The sequence below is a fragment of the Trachypithecus francoisi genome, unplaced genomic scaffold (assembly GCF_009764315.1).
Source record: "Trachypithecus francoisi isolate TF-2019V2 unplaced genomic scaffold, Tfra_2.0 Lachesis_group1, whole genome shotgun sequence".
NCBI classification, from domain to species: Eukaryota; Metazoa; Chordata; class Mammalia; order Primates; family Cercopithecidae; genus Trachypithecus; species Trachypithecus francoisi.
Window position 1 is genome coordinate 55,050,064 of NW_022681454.1, and position 24,245 is coordinate 55,074,308.

At 39.0% G+C, this 24,245-nt stretch overlaps 1 protein-coding gene across 1 annotated transcript in view; it reads right to left on the bottom strand.

The window, feature by feature from the left end:
• FRAS1 (Fraser extracellular matrix complex subunit 1) overlaps window positions 1-24,245 on the bottom strand; it is a 478,911-nt gene that overhangs the window by 294,766 nt on the left and 159,900 nt on the right. The window contains exons 3-6 of the mRNA XM_033214331.1: window positions 20,132-20,239; window positions 11,053-11,145; window positions 3,674-3,833; window positions 1,855-1,988 (exon numbers count right to left, since the gene is read on the bottom strand). Coding sequence (XP_033070222.1) covers window positions 1,855-1,988; window positions 3,674-3,833; window positions 11,053-11,145; window positions 20,132-20,239 — 495 coding nt within the window. The remainder of the gene's footprint in view (window positions 1-1,854; window positions 1,989-3,673; window positions 3,834-11,052; window positions 11,146-20,131; window positions 20,240-24,245) is intronic.

Genomic DNA, 24,245 nt, shown 5'->3' on the forward strand with positions numbered 1-24,245 from the left:
TGGTAGTGATGGTGGTGGTGATGGTGGTGGTTATGGTGGTAGTGATGGTGGTGGTGATGGTGGCGGTGATGGTGGTGGTGATGGTGATGGTTGGATGGTGGTAGTGATGGTGGTGGTGATGTTGGTAGTGATGGTGGTGGTAATGGTGGTGGTGATGTTGGTAGTGATGGTGGTGGTGATGGTGGTGGTGATGGTGATAGTGATGGTGGTGGTGGTAGGTATGGTAGAGGTGAGGTGATATTTTCCACAATAGCACTGAGTTGATAGCACCCCTCTGGATCATCAGAACAACCAGTATATTTGTTAACAAACTGTATCATTAGGTATGATAAACATCCAAAATTTAATAGTGATATTAAATCAAGAAAAATTGTTCTAAATGATCTGACAGTTGAGATTTTTTGTATGTAATGGCAAAAATATAGACTTGATGATACAACAGTGATTAAAATCAATCTATTTCCAAGTCTTCAGAATTGCTTGCATATTAATTAGCTCTAAAGTATGATACCAAATTTTATCTTTTTACAGTAATTATGTATATCAACACAAACTGTAAGTAAATATTGCACATGAAGCTAGAGTTTATGTTTAATGATTTTTAAGATGAGAAATAGTACTTTCAATTATTCCAGTAGCTGGTCCCCTAATATGCAGTCTGAGGTTACATTTTTTAAGATTTAAAGCAGAAGGTCTCCAATAGACTCTTCTTTCCACTCCTTCTTCCCACCTCCCTTATTGTTATCGTGGCAAACTGCTTAATTATCCTTCGTACCCCAGGGGACTAGGCCCCAAAATGGGCTTAATCAGAATGCCTCAACACTAGAGTGTCCTCCAAATGTAAGAGCATTAGAACAAGACACTGTGCAACTCTATCAACAAGCTCATCTGCCATCTTAAAGCAAGGACATGGCTTTGTGAGGAATCGGGACATGAGACATGAGCACAGTAGTTGGTGTGGTGTGGATAATACAATCTAGTCTTTCAATTAGATACATTTCTCCTTTATTTGGCATTTAACATTTCTTGTCTAATTGCCTTTTGTCGCCTTTAAAAATGTTGCCCAATTGTCACAATATGCTATGTCATTGATTTTGTTTTATTTGACACAAAGTACTGCTTTGTATCAACTGAATGTGGGCTTCCAGCTTTTCCTTAGATCAAAAAATGAGCTATTTTTCGACTGGAGGCAAACTCCTTTCATGGTTATATATCAACTCCATGGAACATCCATTGGAGCCTCTGGAAGAGTAAAAAACTATAACATAAAATATCATGTATGCCACATTTATTTGCAATTGATTTTCTCTTCTAAATTTGTGTGAAGAGTCTAATGTTTTGAGAATCAGATCAGCTTTAAATGAACAACAAAATCCCACTATCTTAAATGTCCTCAGAGAAAATCCTTTGATAATTTGAATCATTATCCTATAAGAATTAAATTGTGTACATCTGGATAATCATGTTCAAAGATATGCATTATGTCTTTAAAAAGCAGACTATACCTATGCATTGAAAAACAATAACAAATCTAATCACATTATTAAATTTTCCAGATGTTTAGCCTGATATTTCTGGAGCATCTGCCATTAGAGCTGGAGGCTTCCTTGTGTGAACCCTCAAGGCTCAGTTGCATTATATAACAATTAGCCTAAGTGGCTGGTAATTAGACCTATCTGTAGTTTCTAAGGGTAAAAGAAATGTCTCAGAGGTGGTCTCCAAATTATAAGGAAAACGAAAAGGTCTTTGCTTCTTGTTTCTAGTGCTTCTGAGGCTTGCCTGCCATACTCTCAGAAGAGACTCCAAGTTCTTCAGTAGCCTGTGAAGGCTGCATCCTGAGGTTGTCTTCCTTACCTGGTTGCAAAATAGAGGCTGACACTGAGCTGTGAAGCACTGGGCAACCCCATTTCTACACAGACATTTGGCACACCGGCTCAGCTGCCAGTCCTCCCCATCCTGAAACACACGGCCTTCATAGGAACAGGGTTCTGGAAGGTCAAAGAAACAAGGATTACTAGTAGGATGGCATTTGCTGATCCCAGGGCTGACTGCATGGAGGTGCAGCCAGTGCAGTTGCACAGGGCCCACTGGTCAGAAGCCCAGTGCACAGAAGGAGGTCCTGTATTTGGTGTGCAATGCTCAGCAGTCACTATCTTGAAATCTCTGAATTTGTGTTTTATAGGTGAAGCTTTGAGGCTCAGCTCATGCATGGTCCCACCTGCTGCTGGCTTCCTGGGATGAGTTCTCAGCTACAAGCTCCTCCACTCCGTCCCAATGAATGCTGTCATCCCCAACCCTCTTGGGGGCTGGTGCCAGGAGGTTGCATGCGCCCTATGCACCAAGTCACAGGGTAGAGTCTGGGGTGTCTGTGAGCGTATCCTCTCACCCTTCATTCCCAGGCTCGAGGGAGGAAAACATTAAATAGCAACTAAAAAACTCAACAAATATGACGGGTTGAGAGAAAGAGATCACAGAGGCAAACAAAAAAACAACAACAAAAAAGCTTTTTCCCCTCTTGATTTTTGAACAAGGGACCCTAGAGTTTTGCAAATTATGTTGGCCCCAATTGATCCTCCAATCTTTCCAGGAAAATACTTCCAAATTCTTTCTCATGGAGAGTCAATGAGAAAGCCTCTGAGGACCTAAGAAAGAATCCCACAAACTCAGACAACCTACTCCTCACACCACCCCCAACTCTGTTGTTCCAAGTATTTTCACTTATAGGGTTGGTTATTTAGCCCAAAACGTCTGTCAGTCCTTTTCTGGTAGGTGACATCTGAAATGCATGAGGCAAGCATTTTCCTTTCATCAATTCTTGGGCATATTTTTTCATCCCTGGAATTCTCCAGGGTAAATAAAGGATTACTGGAAATGGAATAACTGGGGATCAGAAAGAAATGAGGTATCTTTTTAACGAGAAAAAGCAAGAATAGAGTGTGCATTCCAGTTGTTGTTAAATAAAAGTATTCTAGCTATTATATGTTGTGAGAGAGCATAATACAGCAATGACAATAATTCCTATTTATTATATAGTATACACTACCTAGTTATAAAAATGGAAAGGGACATAGATCCTCAAAATGTAATAAAAAGAGTATGGGAACAAGCGTGAATTTCAAGGAGAGGGCCTAAAAGTCTGACCCCGGCTTGCTGAACAAAATCTGGGTGTCTTGGTTTCTAGGCAGGCATACTTTCTTCAGTGGGGATGAAATAAAGATAAATAAAAGGCATACGTCCTGTTGTGTGTATCTTGGAGAAAGATGTTATGTCATCTCAAAGACAAGCCAACAGAATTAGTGTTGACAATACTATACAGATAACTGATTTATTCCTTTTTCTGTCCACTAAGGAGGCAAAAGGAACCACCTTGGCCTTATGGAATCATATCAAAGGATCTTTTCCCCATTTCCTTGCATCTAAGAAGCTGTGAATGCAGAGGGATAAATATCAGAAAGTCACAGAATCTCAAATTCGGAAGGGCGCTTAAGGATTTGTTCCAATCTCACTCTCTGGGACACTCCATCCTGCCAAGTGCAAGGTTTTGCACTTGGTTCCAACATGGAATGGGGTTAGGAAATCTTTGAGCCACACTGAGCAAAAAAGAGTAGAGTTGGGGTATTGCCATGTGAACCTCCCAAGCAAAGAGGGTCCACTTCTACAAGCTCATACTCACTCCCAGGGCCCACACAAACTGGGCAGCAGCTTCCTTCAGGGATGAATGCCAGCTCCTGGTGTCCACATGACAGCGGTGGGCATGGTTGAGGGGTACATCGGACTTCCCCATGATTGCAAGAGCACACACTACATGGAGAAGAGGCCCATTCTGTCCCATGCTGTGTGTCAGGGAGACAAACAAACAAACAAAAAAGTTAGTGCCAAAATACAGGTTTTCATTCAGCTAAACAGAAACAAATCTTTTACACAAACTAAGGATGGAGCTCAGGGAAAGGCAGAAGAAAGCTATGAGCTTGCAAGGTTGAGAGTGGAATTTGCAATGTTCCAAGTCAAAGGCCAGTTTAAACATGGACTTCTCTTTCTATTACCTAAGATTACAAATTTTCTGAAATTTGTAAATACAAAATACAAAAAGAAAATAAAAATAACCTAGTCTCCTATCATTTAAAACATTCGATAAAGTCCCAGTTCAAATACACATATATTTACTGTGTTCTTCATAATGACTATATCCTTTTCAGTAGCTCTCTCTGATCCTGTTTCCTTTCTTGGACTTTACTTTTTATCTTGATTAGTTCCCATATTCTGCTCCCCTCTTCTCTCTCTCTCTCTCTGTTCCAGTGATCTCATGGTCCTGAGGAAAGTGCAATAGCCAACAGGCAGCACAAGCAGGCAATAATGTACGCAAGCACTGAGTTGCACAAACCAAGGATTTACTTGGCCACATGTATGTTCTCAGATCCCAGCTCAGCCCTTCCTGCCTTGGAAACTATAGGTAAGTGACTTAATCTTTTTCAATCTCAGTTTCTTCGTCTATAATAATTAAATGGTATAACAACATTCCCTTCACCAGTGGGCTCTTCCAAGGGTTAAATGAGTTGGCCTGCTAAAGAGCCACCCAGGTGTGCAGTGCACTGGTGCTCAATCCAGAGTAGAACAGTGTTACCCAGGGCTGGGGAGACGTTGGCCAAAGGCTACAAACTTCCAGCTATTAGATGAACAAGTTCTGAGGATCTAAGGTACACCATGGGAGGTAATGGATGAGTTAATTAATTTGATTGTGGTAATGATTATACAATATAGATGCATATCCAACTGTGTTGTACATCTTGACTACATTTGATCTTCATTTGTCAATTAAACATCTTAAAATAAAAAGATGCTCAATCTTCTCCCATTTCTATTGAATGAGTTCCTGACTTTCCTCCCTTCTTCCACACTTTGTGTTGATTACTTTCTTGGACTTTAGTAGGATTGGTAGGACAATATATAGTATTGTCCTGTATAGTATTGTCAAGTAGTAGGAATGGACACAGATACAAAGGCCAAGTCCTGTCCCATCCATTTTCACTTCTGCTAAATTTAGTACAGCATAGAAATGGGCAAGTCCACAAACTGTGGGCTAATAAAAGACAGGGCAATTGCCCTTTATTCTTGAAAAGGCCTACACATGAAAGCAAAGAAAGAACTTAAAAGAAAGTTGATAGGTTTGAATGAGTTAAATTTTTTAAATCTGCCAAAAATACATCATTAAAATATATAAAATAAAATTAAAAGGCAAAGGACAAACTGACTTTAAAAATTATAGATTATATTAATTAGAACTAAACTCTAATATATAAAAGCATTTATAAGAAGAAAAAGACCTTTCAAATTTTAAAAATAGCAATAAACTTATAGAATGTTCAAATTTATTAATTGTAAAAAATACTAATTATAAAATAAAACTTGGATAACATTTTAAATATCTGATATGAAAAGACTTTAAAGTTCACGGTACCTAGAGCTGGTGAAGCTACAGTGAAGGGAAAGAAATTCTCTCACACACAAAGCGTTCCCTTGTGATAACACCTGGAATCACTCAACCAGGAGAGGCCTCCCCAGGATAATCACACTTGAAAAGAGGATGCACTATCTGTGGTATTTCCCCTGGGCTTATCACTAGACACAGAAGACTTACATTTTAATGACTAAAGATGTCACAGCTTCAATACCCAAACTCTTTGGATGCTTTGACCTACTAATTTCACTTTTTGTAATGATTAATGACACACAAAGGGCTTAAATACAAGAAACTCCATCTATTGTTCTTTAGAGTGAAATTGGAAATATTTTAGTGAAAACTGGAAGCTACACAAATATCTAATAACAGGGAATCATGTTCTCCAAGAGTACACTAAGGAACTATTTATAATATAATGTTATATAAAAAGGCAAGACATAAAACACAGCTTAATTCCAATTACGTTAAAACATATATATGTATGTATTATCTATCTTCACTGCCAATTCCTCCACCAAAACCAAAAGAACATTAACAGTGGTTTTCAGAGTATTCGGATTATTGGTGATATTTTTTCTGCTTGTATACTTTTTCTTTTCCAAATTTTCCCCAATAAAATATTTTTTTGTCATCAGAAAGCAAACTATTGTTTAAAATATCTAATTAATCATTTATATATCTTAAAGTCAAAATTAAAGTCTTAATTTAAAGACTCTATAGTCTTTAAATTATATATATATGACTATATATTTTTAAAGTAAAATCTTAAAGTCTTAATTTAAAGACTATATAGAACAACTTGAAGTAAACTTCATTTTATTAAAAATTAGAATACTGCTCTAAACATCTAGACATTTCACTTCATGAAACAAGACCTTTTGTTACTACAAAGAAACACCACTGTTGTTTCCAAAACATTGCAGCCACACTACCTTTCAGATAGAGACCAGAAAAGTTCATTATAACAACAGCCTGCGTATCACCAAAGTTGTTCATCTGTAATATAAGAGGGCTGTATTCGCTGACCTCTTCAGTACCCACTCTCTCTCATCACGTAAATTTATTATCTAACTCAAGAGACGTAAAATTAAGCAATAGGTTCTCCCTTCCCAAAAGCTTGAGAATCGTGGGAATTAAGAATAACATTCAGGCCGGGCACAGTGACTCATGCCTGTAATCCCAGCACTTTGGGAGGCCGAGGTGAGTGGATCACTTGAGGTCAAGAGTTCGAGACTAGCCTGGTCAAAATGGTGAATCCCCATCTCCACTAAACACACAAAAATTATCTGGGTGCGGTGGCGGATGCCAATAGTCTCAGCTACTTGGGAGTCTGAGGCACGAGAATCACTTGAACTTGAGAGACGGGGGTTCCAGTGAGCCAAGATCATGAGAGACTCCATCTCAAAAAAAAAAAAAGTCTCCACTGCTTGATGTCAAAGCCATGGAAGAAAGTCCAGATGGTGATCCAAAGTGTGCGGCGTGATGAAGTGATGAAAAGAAATCCCTCTCACATCTCTCCAGGAGACCAGTCACCTAAGTTCACTCCATTTTTATCTCTTATGCCTGTCCCTGAAACAGTGACACCTCCTTCCCCAGAGTGAGTGTTCTGAGGATTGATAATGCATGCAACGCACCCAGCCTAGAGATCAAGGCATCAGCACATGCACACACACACATATACACACACATATACACACATACACACATACACACACACACACACACACACACATACACACACACACACACACACATATACACACACACACATACACACACACATATACACACACACACACATATACACACACACACATACACACACACATATACACACACACATATATACACACACACACATACACACACACACACACACACACACACATACACACACATATATATATCCGTAGTTTTCTTCATATACATTTATGAAAGCATTATTTTTTATAAACACTGTAGCAGCAAAGAGAGCTCTGTAAAATGAGGGAATAATAGATACACAAAGTAACGCTCCCAGAGGACCCTGTTTTACCTGTGCCATCTTAACCTCATTAATACCTTTTTGAAAACATGACATCTTGACACTGGGCAGAAGCGAACTCTGCAGACAACATCTTAAATATATTCTCCTGCATAGTCAACTAACAAGTTGGTTTGACTGTTGACACAAGTCCAAAAGAAAGATAAGGTCATACAGCATTTGCCTGGCTTACTGACAGAACAAACATATAATTTTTCTTCATATAATTTGTTCCTGTTATGGAGTTATAGATCCAGAATACTAAATATCTGGGAACGTTCAGTGAATATTATAATTACATCCTCTACTTTGAGGAGAACAAGGCTGAAGAATTCAATACTTATTTCTTGCCTCACATACATAAATTAGTTCTCCTTTTAACCTCACAAACAAAGTGAACAGGCCTGTCCCTTCCTAGTCCTCTATTTAATCGGGTTGGGCACTAGGGCATTACCACCTGCCATTTCACTTTTCAGTAAACCTTCAAGTCCCATCTACCCAGATTTGACATTATCTGGTGCTGAGGTTAGATTAGTAAAGAAGAAAAGGGGATTCATGGTCCTTTCCCCTCCCTTTCACAAGGTAATTTGTGGGGAAAGCACAGAAAAAAAGTATTCAAACAACACTAAAACACATTTGAGGCTTGCCTCCCTGGCTGGTTGGCATGGCAAGGCACAAATCCAAAAGTTAATTTCAAAGTATAGCTTTGTGAAGGTCATAGATGAAATGATCCCCCAAATCCTGGCTGTAATAAACTCATGCAACACTCTCAAATAACCTGGAGTCAGCCAAAAGGCTCAAGAGTTTTCCTCACTCCAGGAAAGATCTTGAGACTTGTACTGACTTGCTGAAATGCCAGTTGTGTAAGACGCTGCCTCCTCTGCAAGCAAAGGAGGACCTCTCTGGAGGCTCCGCTGTTTTATTAAAGGGTAGTCTTCTCATGCAGCCCTTAGCTCAGCCAGTCCTTCACTTTTCTTTGTTTGAACCATGCTCTTCGGGGACAGCATCACTTCAACTGCCTCCCCTCCTGCCATACCCAGTCTATCCTAAATCCTCTTCTCAATCTATCTTAGGGGAAATCTTCCACTTCAAATCACCATTCCAAAGTTCTTAAAATGCCAGGCTATTTTACAGCAGAGGCCAAAGAGAGAGGATCACTGCTATTCAGCAGGAGGGAAAAGTACCCTGGAAACTGCTCCCCAAACAAGCAAGACAGGAAATGCTACAAGAGTCAAAAATAAACAAACAAACAAAACTAGTGATGCAAGTGATGAGGTGAGACCCAGACCAGACCAGACAAACATTTAACCCACTCAAGAAAATGAATACACTAAGGAGTGTTTGGTAAGAACCTAGAGGAAGTGAAGAAAGAAAGAGAGGAAGGACAGAAAGACAAGAAACATAATTATGTTAACTTTATTAAGACTAAAATTAGAAGATTTTGTCTCACCTTAAAAAAAATCCATCTTCTAGCTCTATTTGAAGAAGCAATCCACTGGAGATTTTTCCCCCAAAAAACTATGGTTTTGAAATCCATCCTTTTGCTCAGTTACATCAAATACCAGAAATATAACATTTTCAGAGGGAGTAAATTTTGAAAGTCACACATGGAAAAGCAACACATGGGTATATTCTTACCCAGTTTAGAGCTTTCTGCATGGTGCATTATTGCAGAGGGATGAACCACAAGGGAAGCGGGGAGAAGAAAGACCAGCGGGAGAACTTTCTGAACTCTCCCTGCAAAAGTGGGAGTCTAGGAGGATTTATAACTAACCCACGGCAGATCTGTGGTCCTAGAGCTACCCAGGCACACTGGTTAATGACCAACATGCCCTTAAGATGAGGTCGTGGAGAAGCTGGAGAAAAGATGTACTAATTTTTGGAGTTTTTATTCACCCATGTTTATTGAGCACCTACTCTGGGAAAAGTTCAGTGCTAAGTGCCACATAAGTGAGAGGCAGGGAAGATAATTATAAAAATATAGAAAATATTGTCAATATTCTCAGGCATCTTAAATTAAGAAAAGAAGACTGCACATGTGCACACACATGACATGAGAAACATATGAAGTCATTAGTGTGGTCCATGCAAAGATTTACTAAATTCTGATCTCCCATGTCCCTGGTACCACCTCTTATTTGATATGTCTGTTTTCTTTTTCCCCCAGATCCTGGACTTATTTTGGCTCCTAACAACTCCTTCACTTGAAAGATTCAGGTTGGTATTTTTCACCCTGAATCATACAGTTAACATAATCATTCTGAACTGGCATTATTTTCATCACCACTCGGCCCTGCAGCACTTTTCAGTTCATAGGGATTTTCTTCTGTGACATTTAAAGACAACACTACCCTACATAACACAGGCTGAATTGAGCAGCACATAGTGGTACATGGTCTGAAGACATTCTCAGTGTAGATCCTGCTTGGGTGTCTTTCAGCAACACATTGTGCAGAAGCGAAACAGTGGCTTCCTTGTGTAATTAGGAAACAGTGGCTTGAGTAAGATAATCCTGTCCCATAGGGAAATGAGCACTGTGCTTTCTGAGTTTCAGGTCCCCACACTGAATAACAGCCTAAAGTAGATATATCAAGTCCTACTCACCTATGTTCTCTCCTGAATAGAGAGACACTAACTTGGGGAAAGTTTTGTATCAGCTGGAAGATGAGGATTAAAGCAAAGTCTCTTTCCATCATATTCAACCTTACCTACTACCTCAGGTAACATTTATGTATCAATGAAGATAAACTGTCTATTTTCATAATTTCTATTATAGACTTTGCAGTTGTACTTTTTAATCATATTTAGTATTTCTAAATTAATCCTGAAAGATCTGAAATGAGAAAGTATAATTTTTAAAACTTGAGAATAGATTTCTAGTCCTGTAGTTCTAGACAGGGGGATGGTGAGCATTTTGCCCCCAAGGGAAATTTGGCCATGTCTGCAAACATTTCTGGTTGTCATGACAGAGAGATGCTACTAGCATCTAGTGGGAAGAGAACAGGGATGCTGCTAAATGTCCTGCAATGCAAAGAACAGCTCCCACAACAAAGCTTAAAATGCCAGGATTGCTAAGTTGAAATTTTCAACTATAGTAGAAAGAGCCCTGAATTAGGAGTCAGAAGACCAGGGTTCTAGACCAGATTATACTATTTATTAGTAATATGACATTGGGCAAGTACCTAAGCTCTTTGCAATTAATTTATTTCATATTTAACATGGGAGTAATAACATCTGCTCTACTCACCAGCTCAGAATTGTTTGTAACTATGAAATTTAAAACGTATGTAGTACGCAAAAGGAAGGAGGTACTTTTATTATTTAGCATCACAACTTCTTCAACATCAACATCCTCAGACATAAATTCAATCTACAAATATTTATGTAGAGCCTACAGAATGTTTTACTCTTATACAAGAAACCTAAATGCTCACAGAACGTCAACTGGGCTTCAGATCCTCCACAATCCAGGCAAAGAAAAAAACTCTCATCACCACAAGTTTAACATTCAGTTTTTCTCTTGTCAGAGATTTGCAGACACAGAAACAACCTTGGGTCAGAAAACACTTACCTCATGGATTTTCTTTTCATAATGGCAAGATCCTGGAGTCCTCAAAACACACTCAGGGCAGCATTGGTTGGCAGCAATTTGAAGCACTTCTCCCTGAGCGTTTAAAAGCAGTTCAAAGTAAAACAGCATTAGCACACACCGAGTCACAATAGTTTATCAGACCCCAAGTCATCTTACATTCACTAAATCTCATGCATTTCTGAGATGACAACAACAGACCGGATTAAAAGAATAGACTGAAAAAAAAGGTTATGTGTCCAGACAAGCTTCACTCAAAGATAAAATGAACCCCCTTTGTAAAAGTAATTTCCTTGAAAACAATGTCTACATCTTTTCACATGTGATGAAGTTGAGACTTTGTTTCACTAGAAACCCTCGGAGATTCACACAAGATAAGCAGTTTCCCCCTGCCAAGAAGAGGAAGAAGACTCAGGTGGGGGATGGCCACAGAGCTGGCAGGTCTTCCAGCTGTCTGGTGTCTTAGACAGCCTAGGGCAGCCAGTGCAGCAGGTGAAGTTCTCATGGGTAACTTTTACTTGGGACAGGAGGTTGCAGGACAAAGTTCTGAGAGGAAGTAATATCTCTGCAGAGGTATCATATATACACACTGTGGTAAGCTGAGTAGAATTCCTAAGCTCTAGTAAAGATCTACATTGTTTTCAGGGCTTCCACAATTGCAATTGTGTTTCTTCATACTATCAAGAGAATAGGCTACCACCTGATACCCCAGGATTTATTGGGGAGGTGTCACATGTCAACCATCCAATCACCACTGTAAAGAATCTGTTTATCTAAGAGTTATTAAAAATATGGAGTGAAGAGCATTAGCTTGTCTTTGAGACCCATGACTCTCATATTGAATCTTCTTACTCATGCTGCTCCTCTACTTAGGATTTTCTTGAGTCTAGTGATGTGACAGAACAGGCAATAAGTGATTTTGACCATAAATGGTAGGAGACCCTACATTAGCCAGGAAATCATGACTTATCCACAGGATAAAAGTCTACCAAATTTCAACCAGTGCAATTTTTTTTAAAAAATGTGTGTCTGTGTGTGTGTGCATGTGTGGTAATGTTATTAATAGTTATTATTTATTTATTTTTGGTTGCTTCCATTTAAAAAAATTGTACCTATGAGAGAATTCTAACATCAGATAATTATATCTATAAGAGTGGACAGGAAATAGGACTAAGTTTTTACAACCATTAATCCACTAAACAGACAAATACATCAATAAAGTGACCACCAAATTTCTATTTTTTTGATAAAGAATAAAACTTATATGACATGGGATTTTATGAAATTATACATACTATGCAACATTAATCACTTTTCAGAAAAGTGTCCTCTGAACCCCAAGATAAAACTACACTTGTCTGATTTCCATTAAAACAATTAGAGAAACTACATTAGCCTAATTTCCACTAAGAATTTCATACAGATAGATAATAACATGATCTAAGTGCTGATATTCTAACATGGAAGCCAGGAGCAAGGGAGAAAGACAGGTAGAATGGAAGACTTCAAGGAATGTTTCATGCCCCCAAATTAGTTTTCTTTGTTTTACATAAAAGCTAATTTTCAGATTTAGCCCTCAAAGCTCATGTTATAAATATAATATGTATGTGTGTGTGAATGTATGTGTATGTGTGTGTGTGTATATATATGTGTGTGTGTGTATATATATATATATATATTTTTTTTTTTTTTTTTTTTGCTAGTGGCAGTAGCGGGAGGGGAGAGGATGGTTCCCAACTTGGTCTATCTATTGAACTTCTGGTGGAACATGAAAGAGTTAAGTTAAAAGAGGAATAAAAATTTTGCCACAATAGCAAAGACTCAGAATCAACCCAAATGTCCATCAGTGACAGACTGGATTAAGAAAATGTGGCACATATACACCATGGAATACTATGCAGCCATAAAAAAGGATGAGTTCATGTCCATTGTAGGGATATGGATGCAGCTGAAAACCATCATTCTCAGCAAACTATCACAAGAACAGAAAACCAAACACCGCATGTTCTCACTCATAGGTGGGAATTGAACAATGAGATCACTTGGACACAGGAAGGGGAACATCACACACTGGGGCCTATTGTGGGGAGGGGGTGGGGGGTAGGGACAGCATTAGGAGATATACCTAATGTAAATGACGAGTTAATGGGTGCAGCACACCAACATGGCACATGTATACGTATGTAACAAACCTGCACATTGTGCACATGTACCCTAGAACTTAAAGTATAATAATAATAAAAAAAATTATGCCAGGACAATAGGCATAAACCAGACTGCTCAAGGGAAACCAGACATTTGGTTATACTTGGTGGAAACTAGAACCCTAGTTACAAAAGAGTCTGGGAAATATTTTTAGCTTTTCTGCTTCTATTATAAAGGAAGACAGGCTAGAAGAGGGTTGCACTAGATGTAAAGTGAGCCTATGTACCTGACCTGTTACCCATTTGTTAAATATGGGGGCAGGCACAGTGGCCCATCCCTGTAATCCAGCACTTTGGGAACCTGAGGTGGGAGGATCACTTAAAGCCAGAAGTTCAAGACAAGCCTGGGCAACATAGCAAAACTCTGTCTCTACAAAACAAAATGCAAAAATTAGCGGGCATGGTGGCACATGCCTGTAGTCCTAGCTATTTAGGAGGCTGAGGCAGGAGAATCACTTGAGCCCAGAAGTTCAAAGCTGCAGTGAGCTATGACTGCACCACCGCACTCCAGCCTGTGTGACAGAACCAGACCCTGTCTCTAAAAAATAAATAAATAAATATTAGAGAGCACATGGATGAATATATTCTTTAAAAAATCGAATATTATAACAATTTTATTATAGTGATATTGTTTGGCTGTGTCTCCACCCAAATTTCATCTTGAATTGTAGCTCCCATAATCCCTACATGATACTGAATAAGTCTCACAAGATCTGATGGTTTTATAAATGGCAGTTCCCTTGCACAACTCTCTTGCCAGCCGTCATGTAAGACATGTCTTTGATCCTCCTTTGCCTTCTACCATGATTATAAGGCCTCCCCAGCCATGTGGAATTGTGAGTCCATTAAACCTCTTTTTCATTATATATATATATAAAAAAAATGTGCATGTGGGTGTTGAAGAATGAGAATCAGGGAGTTCCTGCCACCTAACCATGTAACCCAGCACGGCTTGGTGAGCTGTGGGCTGCATGGAACACAAAGGACTCCTTCTCCAGGCTTTGCAGTGTTGTGCTTTAGAAAGTGATTGCAGGGGCAAAACACATCAGTGAAGATTGCCGGGGGCAAGATTACTTGCTTAGGACCCAGGAAAACCACCAACAATAATGATGACAATTTGATCATTATAGCTAACACTTATTGAGTGCTTACAATAGCAGGGTACTCCTCTACACATTTATATGCATATGTACATATATGCACGTACAGACATATATGTATGTGTGTGTGTGTATATATATATGTAGAGAGAGAGAGAGAGAGAAAGTTAATTTAATTTTTACAACAACTTTATTAGGTAAATGTCATTATTATCTGCATAGAGGTTTGCAACCAAAACCTCACCACACAATGCCATGCTCCTTTGCATGGCATTGTCTTTTGTGCAGACATATTCTCCAGAAATCCTTAGACAGAATAGCTTCTGACAGAGCTGGGTCAACTATTCAAGGTTCTAAATACCTTTGTGTTCTTTCTCTCCATCTTTTTCTGCCTGTTTGTCTGTCTTTCTGTCCCTATCCAGCTAGCTATTCTATATGCAGATAAGATATGGATATGGAATCCACTACCTGTGATTATAGAATGAGTAAATGATAGATGATAAAAAATATCTTTCAGAATTGCCATTGACACTAGGTTATTTCTAGTCAATCCATAACTGAAACAAATTGCTTCAAAAAGATAAAAAATGATAAAAAGAAAAACAAATCATTAATAGTAATAAGCCCAGTGTGGTGGCTCACACCTATAATCCCAGCACTTTGGGAGGCTGAGGCGGCTGGATCACTTGAGGTCAGGAGTTAGAGACCAGCCTGGCCAACATGGTGAAACCCCGTCTCTACTAAAAAATACAAAATTAGCTGGATGTGGTGGCACATGCCTGTAATCCCAGCTACTTGGGAGGCTGAGGCAGGAGAATCGCTTGAACCTGAGAGGCAGAGGTTATACTGAGCAGAGATCCCACCACTGCACTCCAACCTGGGTAACAGAGTGAAACTCTGTCTAAAATAAAATAATAATTTAATTTAGGAACAGTGAGGATTCAAGAACTTGTGCCACATACTAACATAAGGGTACCACAGCAGATTTGAATAACAGCAACACATGCTACTGAAAGCACAGAGGAAAACTTAAAAGCAACACGGTAGAGTAAAATTCACACTGGGACATGAGCCAAGGCCCAAGGTTCTTGACATAGCCATACCACCTCCTAGCTCTGGGTAAGTCACTAAACCACTAAAAATCAGTTGATTTATTTACAGACTAAGGAAGTCTGACTAAATGATTTCTAAAGGTCCCTTCCATTCTATGATCCTATTTCATTACTTGAAATAAAGAGGCCAAAAGCTCTGTGGAATATTTCTATGATCTTAGAGTTGAAAACGTTTCTTATGGTTGAATCATCTGGTACAAGCCTCTCATTTTACAGATAAGGGACCTCTTTCTTTAGAGTTCATGCTCTCTGATTCCTATATTGCCTTCATCCACAAATTTGCTGATCACTTTCTCACATTCACTCAGTAAAAACTTGATACCTGGATTCTGTTTTTTTCTACCTGTGTCTAGATCATTCTAGACAACTTCAATGCCCATTAAAATGATATTCTATCTTTGTACACTCTTAACCACCTCAAATCAAGTGATTTTCATCTTTATTTCACACAGCCATGGCCAACCTTAAAATCTGTCCACACCCCAATGAACCTGGGCCTCCTAGTTTTTAGCACCCTCTCACCCTTATTTCCTCCAGGGAGATCCTTGAGTACTTCTTTACCTTCCAGTCATTCAACCCCTAGCTGGCCTCCCATTCTCCTATTCATGTTAGTCTCAATGTCCAGCAACCACTCTTTCTAATTCACTCACTCTGTCTCTCCTCCCCTCTAACTCCCATCTTTTCAATTTCTCTCTCTAGTCTGGGCTATTACCCTTTCCCTCCTAAGGTGATTATATCTCTTTCATGGTAATATCAAAAACTAAAAAGTTAAACAAAACAAAACAAAATGTACAATCATTCCAAAAATGTTGACTAGGTGACTTCTATGTGCTGCCTATTGTGCTGTTCGATGGGCTGCAATAGTGAAGACAGCAAGATTCCTGCTCTCAAGGAGCTAAGAGTCTGGAGGAAAAAGCGGATAAGTAAACAGGCATTGCAGTCTGGTCAAGGGGTATGAATAGGGCAAGCACAAAGTGCCGCGGAAGCACACTGAAGGGTTTGATGGTTGGGGATGGGAGATTCAGAGAAACCTCTCAGATGTAATGCTGCCTACCTAAGGCCCCACTTCTCTCTTTCCACTCCCCAGTCAAGCTCCTGAAAGGATGGCCTTTATTGAGCCTTCGTTTCCCCACTTTCCATTCACTCCTTTAATGAATGCCTCTGCAATACAGTTTCTACTCCCCCTACTCCATTGAGATCAACCTCAGCAAGGCCATCAGTGGCCTACATGCTGCCAGATCTGAAGGGCCATATTAAGTTCTCCTCCCACTTACTCCTTTAACTGTGCTAAACACGGTTAATACAAACTTTCTGGGCATCTGCTACTCCCCTTGGTGACTATAATATTACTCTCTTCTTTGACCATTTCTTTCCTTTCACTCTCTGACCACAGTTTCTCAATCTTCTTAAGCACTTTCTCTGACGCTCACCTCCCCTTAAATGACTATACTCCCCAAATTCCATCCTTCATCATGTACCCTTTTCTCACACAATCTCTTTGGGTGAGTTCTTTAATTCTACATGTTTGCAATACTATCTATGTGCTGATGACAGCTACATTGTATCTCCAGCCCCATCTTCTCCTCTGAGCCTTAGACTTACATATTCAGCTACCATTCTGACATATCCACCTGGGTCTTTCCCAGACATTTAAAACTAATGCGTCCCAAACTGAAATCGCCATTTTTCCCAGATGGGCTGTTTTTCCTCATTCTCCTGTATTCTCAATATCAGTTGGTGACTCAGCTAACCAACTAGTCATTAATCCACAAATATGGCAGTCATTTCTCCTTTTCCTTTCTGTCACCCTCCTACCTTCATCTAGTTCTACTGATTTATCCCCTAAATACTTTCATACCTGCCCTTATCTCTTGATCCCTACACTACCAGTGCTCAGGTTCTGCTATTCATCCTCTCCGGGTGATTCTCTCAGCCTCTGAACTGATCTCCTCATTTCTAATATTATGCATTATCTTTGAAAAACCAGAGATACTTTTTTCTAAAAAAGTCAGCCATTCCACCCTTATGCCTAAAACCTTTGTTAGTATTCTATAACCTTAAAAGTAAAATTCCAGACTCCATACTACAAGGCTCTGCATAAACTCAAACTTACCAACTCTCTAACCTCATCTCTGATTAATTCATTCAGTCAGTAAAAAAAAAAATTATTGAGTGTCTACCATGTGTCAGGTGTTATTGTAGGTGTTGTGGATATACAGAGAATAAAAGAGACAGTAAACAAAAAATATCAATAAAATAGATAGTAGTTAGTATCAGAAAGAAAAACAAAGTCTAGAAGAGGAATACAAAATGTGTGGTAGGGGGTAGAGATTTACAATTTTAAACAGAATGGCATCCAGGCAAGATTTCAAGTAAAAGATCAAGCAATATATGTATACATATATGTGTATAAACACACATCGCTCTCTCTTATTCGTATACATATGAATATGCATACCAGGCATATATATATATATATATGTGCATACCAGGCACACTTCTGCCATAGAGCCTTTGCACTTTGCTGTTCCTTCCGAAATTGTTCCTTCTCAGATATATACATATATATTCAGGGAACACCAAGGAGGCTTGGTGTCTGAAGCAGTGAGCAAGGGAGAAAACAGTAGAATATTAATTAGAGGGGCACAGTAGTAGCTTAAAGGACGTTGTGAAATGTTACTTTGAGAAGAGAAGCCACTGGAAGCCACTGGAGGGGTTTAAGGAGAGAAGCAACATGATCTGATTTCAATTTTATTAGGATCACTGTGGCTACTATATCAAGATTACAGTGAAAAAGGCAAATATAGAAACAGTGAAACCAGTTAAGAGGCTACTGTGAGAATCCAGACAAAAGGATGGTAATAATGGAACCAGACTGACAGCAGAGAAGTCACATTTGGAATTTACTGTTTCATGAAGGAAGAGCTGGGAGGGGATTGCTAATGTACTAGATATGGGATGTGGGAGAAAGTAGGGAGTCAAAGGTGATGCTAAGTTTTTGGGCCACAGCAACTGGGAGAATGGGGTTGCCATTTACCAAGATGAGAAAAATTAGGAGAGCAAATTAGGAAGAGATGAAATCACAAGTTTGATATATAACAAAGATGGGAGACTTTTTCTGTGAAGGGCCAGATAGTCAATATCTAGCTTTTAAGAGTCACACATGGTCTACATGGCAACAATACAATGCTATTGTTGCAGCCAAGGTCAATACATAAACAAATAAGTGAGCCTGTGTTTCCATAAAACTTTATTTATCAATGGTGACAATTGATTTCACATAATTTTCACATTATAAAATACTGGATTTTATTTTTTCAATCATTTCAAAATGTAAAAGCCACTCTTAGCTCATAAACTGTACAATAACAGGCAGTGGACCAGATGTAGTCTGCTAACCCTGATATAGAGCATGTTTAGGTTTCAGCAATGTAATCTATGTCTTCTAACATGTAGTTCAGGGCTTCTTCCATGATAACACAATTCTTCACATGAAGTGGGGAAGGTCATTTTTCATGGCATTTTTGCCACCAGCTCAGATTCTGACTTGACTTACTTATTAGCAAATCACATAGTGATTTTTTTAGGGAATATTCACCCTATAAACATAAAGCTCCGTAACATACAACAAAATCTTATCAAATATGCCAATACTTAAAATATTCCCAGCTTCTCAGGAATACATTCATGCAGAAATGAAGGAATACTCTTAAAGGCATACCTTCGCTCCAATGTCAGGTACGAACAGAAATTTATTAGCATTAGATGGCATAAAGACTCAAGATTAATTATTGGAAGGAGCCAAAAACTAGAAAAATAAACTTTAAATTGACAGAATGCTTTATGAATAAAATAATTGGTCTTGTCCTGGGAGTTTCAGAAGTTCAAATTTAAAGCTTAAGCTTTTTTAAAAAATAGATTCACTTGAAAAAGAAAAGAGTCAGCAACTAGAAAAAGTATTATTCTAACAGAATAGATGTGTAGTCAGAAGAAAACTGGAAATTTTTAACGGAAGGGAAGGGAGGAAATACCAGTCACCGACTTGGTCAAATTCAAGGAGATTTATTGAGTCAAAGACGTGCTTATATTCCTAGGGAGCCCAGTGGTAGCACAATAATACAATCAGTGGCAGACCTAAATGATATTTTTAGAAGATCTTTTTCAATAAGTCAGTTCTGACTTTCAATCCATTCAATGGTTCATGCATGCTGCAGTTAATGCTAGTAGCTTTGGCATCAGTCAGACTCGAGGTAAAAATCTCTGGTCAGCAGTTTATTAATTGCATGATCATGGTTAAGTTGCTTAAAATCTCCAGGCTTCACTTTCCTCATCTATAAAGTGGGGATAAAGATACCTACCCCACATAATATTAAATGAGATAACATTATTAAGACCTTAAGCCAAGTCCCTGGCCCAGAGTAAATGCCCAATAAATGGAAATTGGGATGTTCTTAGGTATGATACGTTAAAATTCTGAAAATTAGGATATTCTTAGATGCAATGCGTTAAAATTCTCTTCTGCATTTCATTAAGCTTCCAATTAGAGATTAGAATAAATGTCAAAAACAGATGTCTGAAATGATCCAAAAACCTAACCCTTCACTGACTTTACCAAAACATTTAGGACACAATTAGGATACCGTACCTTCTCAAAGGCACATTGAGGGTTTCTGCAAACAGCAGGTTTGCAGATAACGATATCACCATGGCAACGGCAGTTCTGGCATGAGTCGGGCTTCCAAATTGTGGTATCCTGCAAAGAGGCATAAGCTTTGACTTAAAAACTGATCAGTCAAGGCATGAGCACACAAAAGCAGCACCAACAATAGTCCCACATCCTGGACAATTAAAAGACAAAGAAAAGTCACAGGCACACCACACACAGTACTTGCTGGGCACTGATTAAACCCCACGAGGCAATATAATCAGTATAATCCATTTCACAACAGTCAACCCACGTAACCAAAGACAAGGGGATGCGGCAGAGAGCTGTCGATACCCAGAGTAAAATCCATCGATTGACCTGAAACCACAGGAGGACAAGTTGCTCCCTGACTTGAAGTTTTGCTTTGCTGTTAACTAGCAGAAACCATTGGAGCAGGTTTAAAGGAAAATGACACTTTTGACTAGCCGTAACCAGCATCCTAAAAGCAGTATTCACCACTAGATACTATAAGCCCCACAGGCTTCATTTTTCAGCTCTTTGCTACTTCATTGTCTTAATATTCATCAGAAACGAGGATTTAAGTAAGTAGTTGGATTTTTAAAGACAGATGCACCAACACATGTATGTGTGACTATTTTGTGCCTGGCTGGGTGCTGGGCATATTGAGGTATAAATGAAGCATAAGTGTGGGCAGTATCCCCAAGGATCTCACAAATCGTTTGGGGTCATGAACATGAGAGAATTAAATAAACATAAGTTAATGTTACTATGTTATTACTTCACAAATTGGAAAGGAAAATAATGGTCGCAAACAGAAAAGTGAACCCTGGCTCAGTTAAGGGTCTCAGAAATTGCTTCCCTATTTCTCATCTTCCCTCATGCTGAATCCACATTTCAGTTGTGTCCATTTTGAAGTAACTTTGAAACCAACTATCTCATAGCTTCCACAGAAACCTGTTTCTGGCCATTGAAAGGCTGTTCTGATGACTTCAAATTGAAACACTAAAGATCCCATGGACTGTCCTGAGATTCATTTTCCCAGAGATTTCCTAACCCAAATTCCTATTAGAATTGAAAGCAGCCATACTATTTGGCTAAATTTCAAACACTAAAGCTTTTTGAAGAGTGCTGTCCATGTTATTCTCTGGTTTAAAAGTATACACTGCTCAGATGATGGGTGCACCAAAATCTCAGAAATCATCACTAAAGTACGTCTCCATGTAAACACCACCTGTTCCCAAAAAATCTATTGGAAAAAAAAAATTTTTTAAACCCTCAAAGCCAAAAAATAAATAAATAAATACAACTATTTCATGGCTCATCTTTACCTCTGATGAGATAAAATGCAGACCCCATAAGCTGATCCTGTCTCTCCAGCCTTGACAACTTGGTCAACACTATTGGACAACCCCAGCCTCCTCTTTCCTGGTCTCATATCTCATTCTCCCCTGGATTCCTACTCTTTCCTGACTTTTCCTGAGAAGAGTTTGCAACCAAGAACCTTCTTCTTAGTCTCAACACCTCAGAAATGAATCATTCCTAACCCTTAACTGCCATTCAGGTATAGCTCTTCACTAGCCCTCTGTGATCTCACTTTTTCCTGCATGCACTATTATACAGTTGTTTTGTTTTGTTTTGTAACAGGGTCTCACTGTGTCACCAGGCTGAAGTGCGGTGGCATGATCACAGCTCACTGCAGCCTCAACCTCCCAGGCTCAAGTGATCCTCTCACCTCAGCCTCCCAAGTAGCTGGGACTACAGGCATGCACCACCACACCCAGAAAAATTTTGTATTTTATGTAAAGACAGTTTCACCATGTTGACCAGGCTGGCGACAAACTCCTAGGCTCAAGCAATCTGCCTACCTCAGATTCCCAAAGTGCTGGGCCTACAGGCATGAGCCACTGCGCCCGGCCCTGTCACACTTTATTACACTCATTTATATTCCTGTTAGCCTTACTGGACCAGACTGTGGTGCCTGAAGTGGGAACTGTCCTTGGCCTGGCACACTATAGATCCTCAGGAAGCAAGAGTTCATAGTTCCTAAGTTGCTTAATGAAGACCTGTTTCCTCCCTTCTAAACTTTCTCACCCTGTTTTCCTCGGTCAACCAGTAGTTGAAGTCCTACTAAAATACTTTACGGAAGAGTAGGATAAGTTTCCAAGCTCCTGACAGAGTCCTCAGAACACCAGCATTCAATGAGAGCTGAGATGAGCTAGAAACTGGTAGATGCTAGCAATGGACATTTTCACACAAAATGGCAAAAACCAAATGTGGTGATTAATTTCATATGCCAGCTTAGCTAGGCTATGATGCCCACTTCTTTGGTCAAACACTAGTCTCAATGTTGCTGTGAAGGTACTTTGTTGAGGAGAGTACCATGAACAATTGGCTGACTTTTAAGCAAAGGAGATGACCCTCTGTAATATGGGTGGACTCATCCAATCAGTTAGTGACCTTAACCACAAAAACTGAGGTTTCCTGAAAAAAAGGGGAATTCAGCCTTAAGACCAAAATATAGCATTTCTGCCCAAGTTCCCAGCCTGCTGACCTGCTCTATAATACAGTTTGAACTTGCCAGTCCCAACAATCGCATGAGCCAATTCCTTAAAATAAATCTCTCTCCCTCTGTCTTAGAGAGGTATCCAATAGGACATATATGTATATATTATTGATTCTCTGGAGAACCAAGACTAATATACCAACATTGGTGTAGATTTACATGGATATGCACAACATTTCCAAGCAAAAAATAAAATCATCCTTTAAAGTCAAGAAATGTTAGCTAAATTCATAACCTCTCAGGGAATGTGCTTCAAACTCTGGGGCCTCTCCAAAGTCATTTAGGAAATATAAAATCTGAGGTGAGATTACATTCTCAATGTCTGATTTACAAAAATACTGAATCAAAGCAGAAAAGCACCAGAACTTGGCTTAGAATACCTCTGAATTTCTTTCTTTTTATTGCTATAGCACATTCTTCAAATTTGGCAATAGCGTGACAACTACAGTCTACTCTTAACCCAAACAGCAAGGACAAGAAGGTGAGGAAAAACAAATTTTATTTCCAAGCACAATGTAGTATGTTTCCTGCTGATTTCAAGAAAACAATCTTGGTTTCAGGATACAGATTAAATAAAAATGACAACTTCACAAAACCAGCAGCTACTATTTAGTGATTAGTTACTTGCGCTCCCCACTCTGGGAGCAGGAAGTGCTGATCACAGGGACAATTGTGGAATAGAGGGAGGGTGGCTTTTCCCACCTCTGCCATCTTCCTGCAAGGCTGGAGAAAGTATCTGTAGTCAATGCTACACAAAGCCCTTACATACATGTCAACCCTATGAAACTGGCACTATTATTATGATTCCGATTTTACAGATGAGAAAACAGGATGAACGAGATTGAACCAGTTGCCCAAGTTCACAGAGTTCTTAGGAGACCTAAGGACTCAGGCTCTGGAGACAGACTGACTAGGTTTGAATCCTGGTGACACCATTTATTAACTGAGTCTGTTATTAACACGTCCATGTCCAGGTTCCTTATCTGTAAAACAGAAATGAGAAAGTACTTATTCAATAAGTTTATTGAAAGCATCAAAGGAGATGCTGTATTAAAGATAAGTCAACAGTGTCTGGCACTTATTAAGGGACCATTAAATGTAATTTATTTTTAATCCAAATGTTTTCTGTTATATCACAGGCATTCAGCAATGTCTTCTAACTATTTCATTTTCTCAAAGGGAAAACAGTCCTATAAGTACTTTGACTTTCCCATCTTCTCATTCCAGTCTACATAAGTAAAACCTAGCAGAGAGAAATTATTACTTAATTAGGACCCTAGCATTTAGAGGATCCAGAACATTGCTGAATAAGGGAGAAATGAATCTATAGGTTGAGTTTTCAAGACTACTTGGGAAATTCAAAAAGTCACTATCTCACTAAGCTGGCATAATCATGAGCCATGTCTTTGACCTAGACATTGGTTGGCCACACCAGCTTATATGTACTCCTTTAAACTTGGTATGACTCTAAGTGCCAGCCATATTTATTCTCTCCAGAAGCAACATTCTTACTTCTTGAGGTGATGTTCT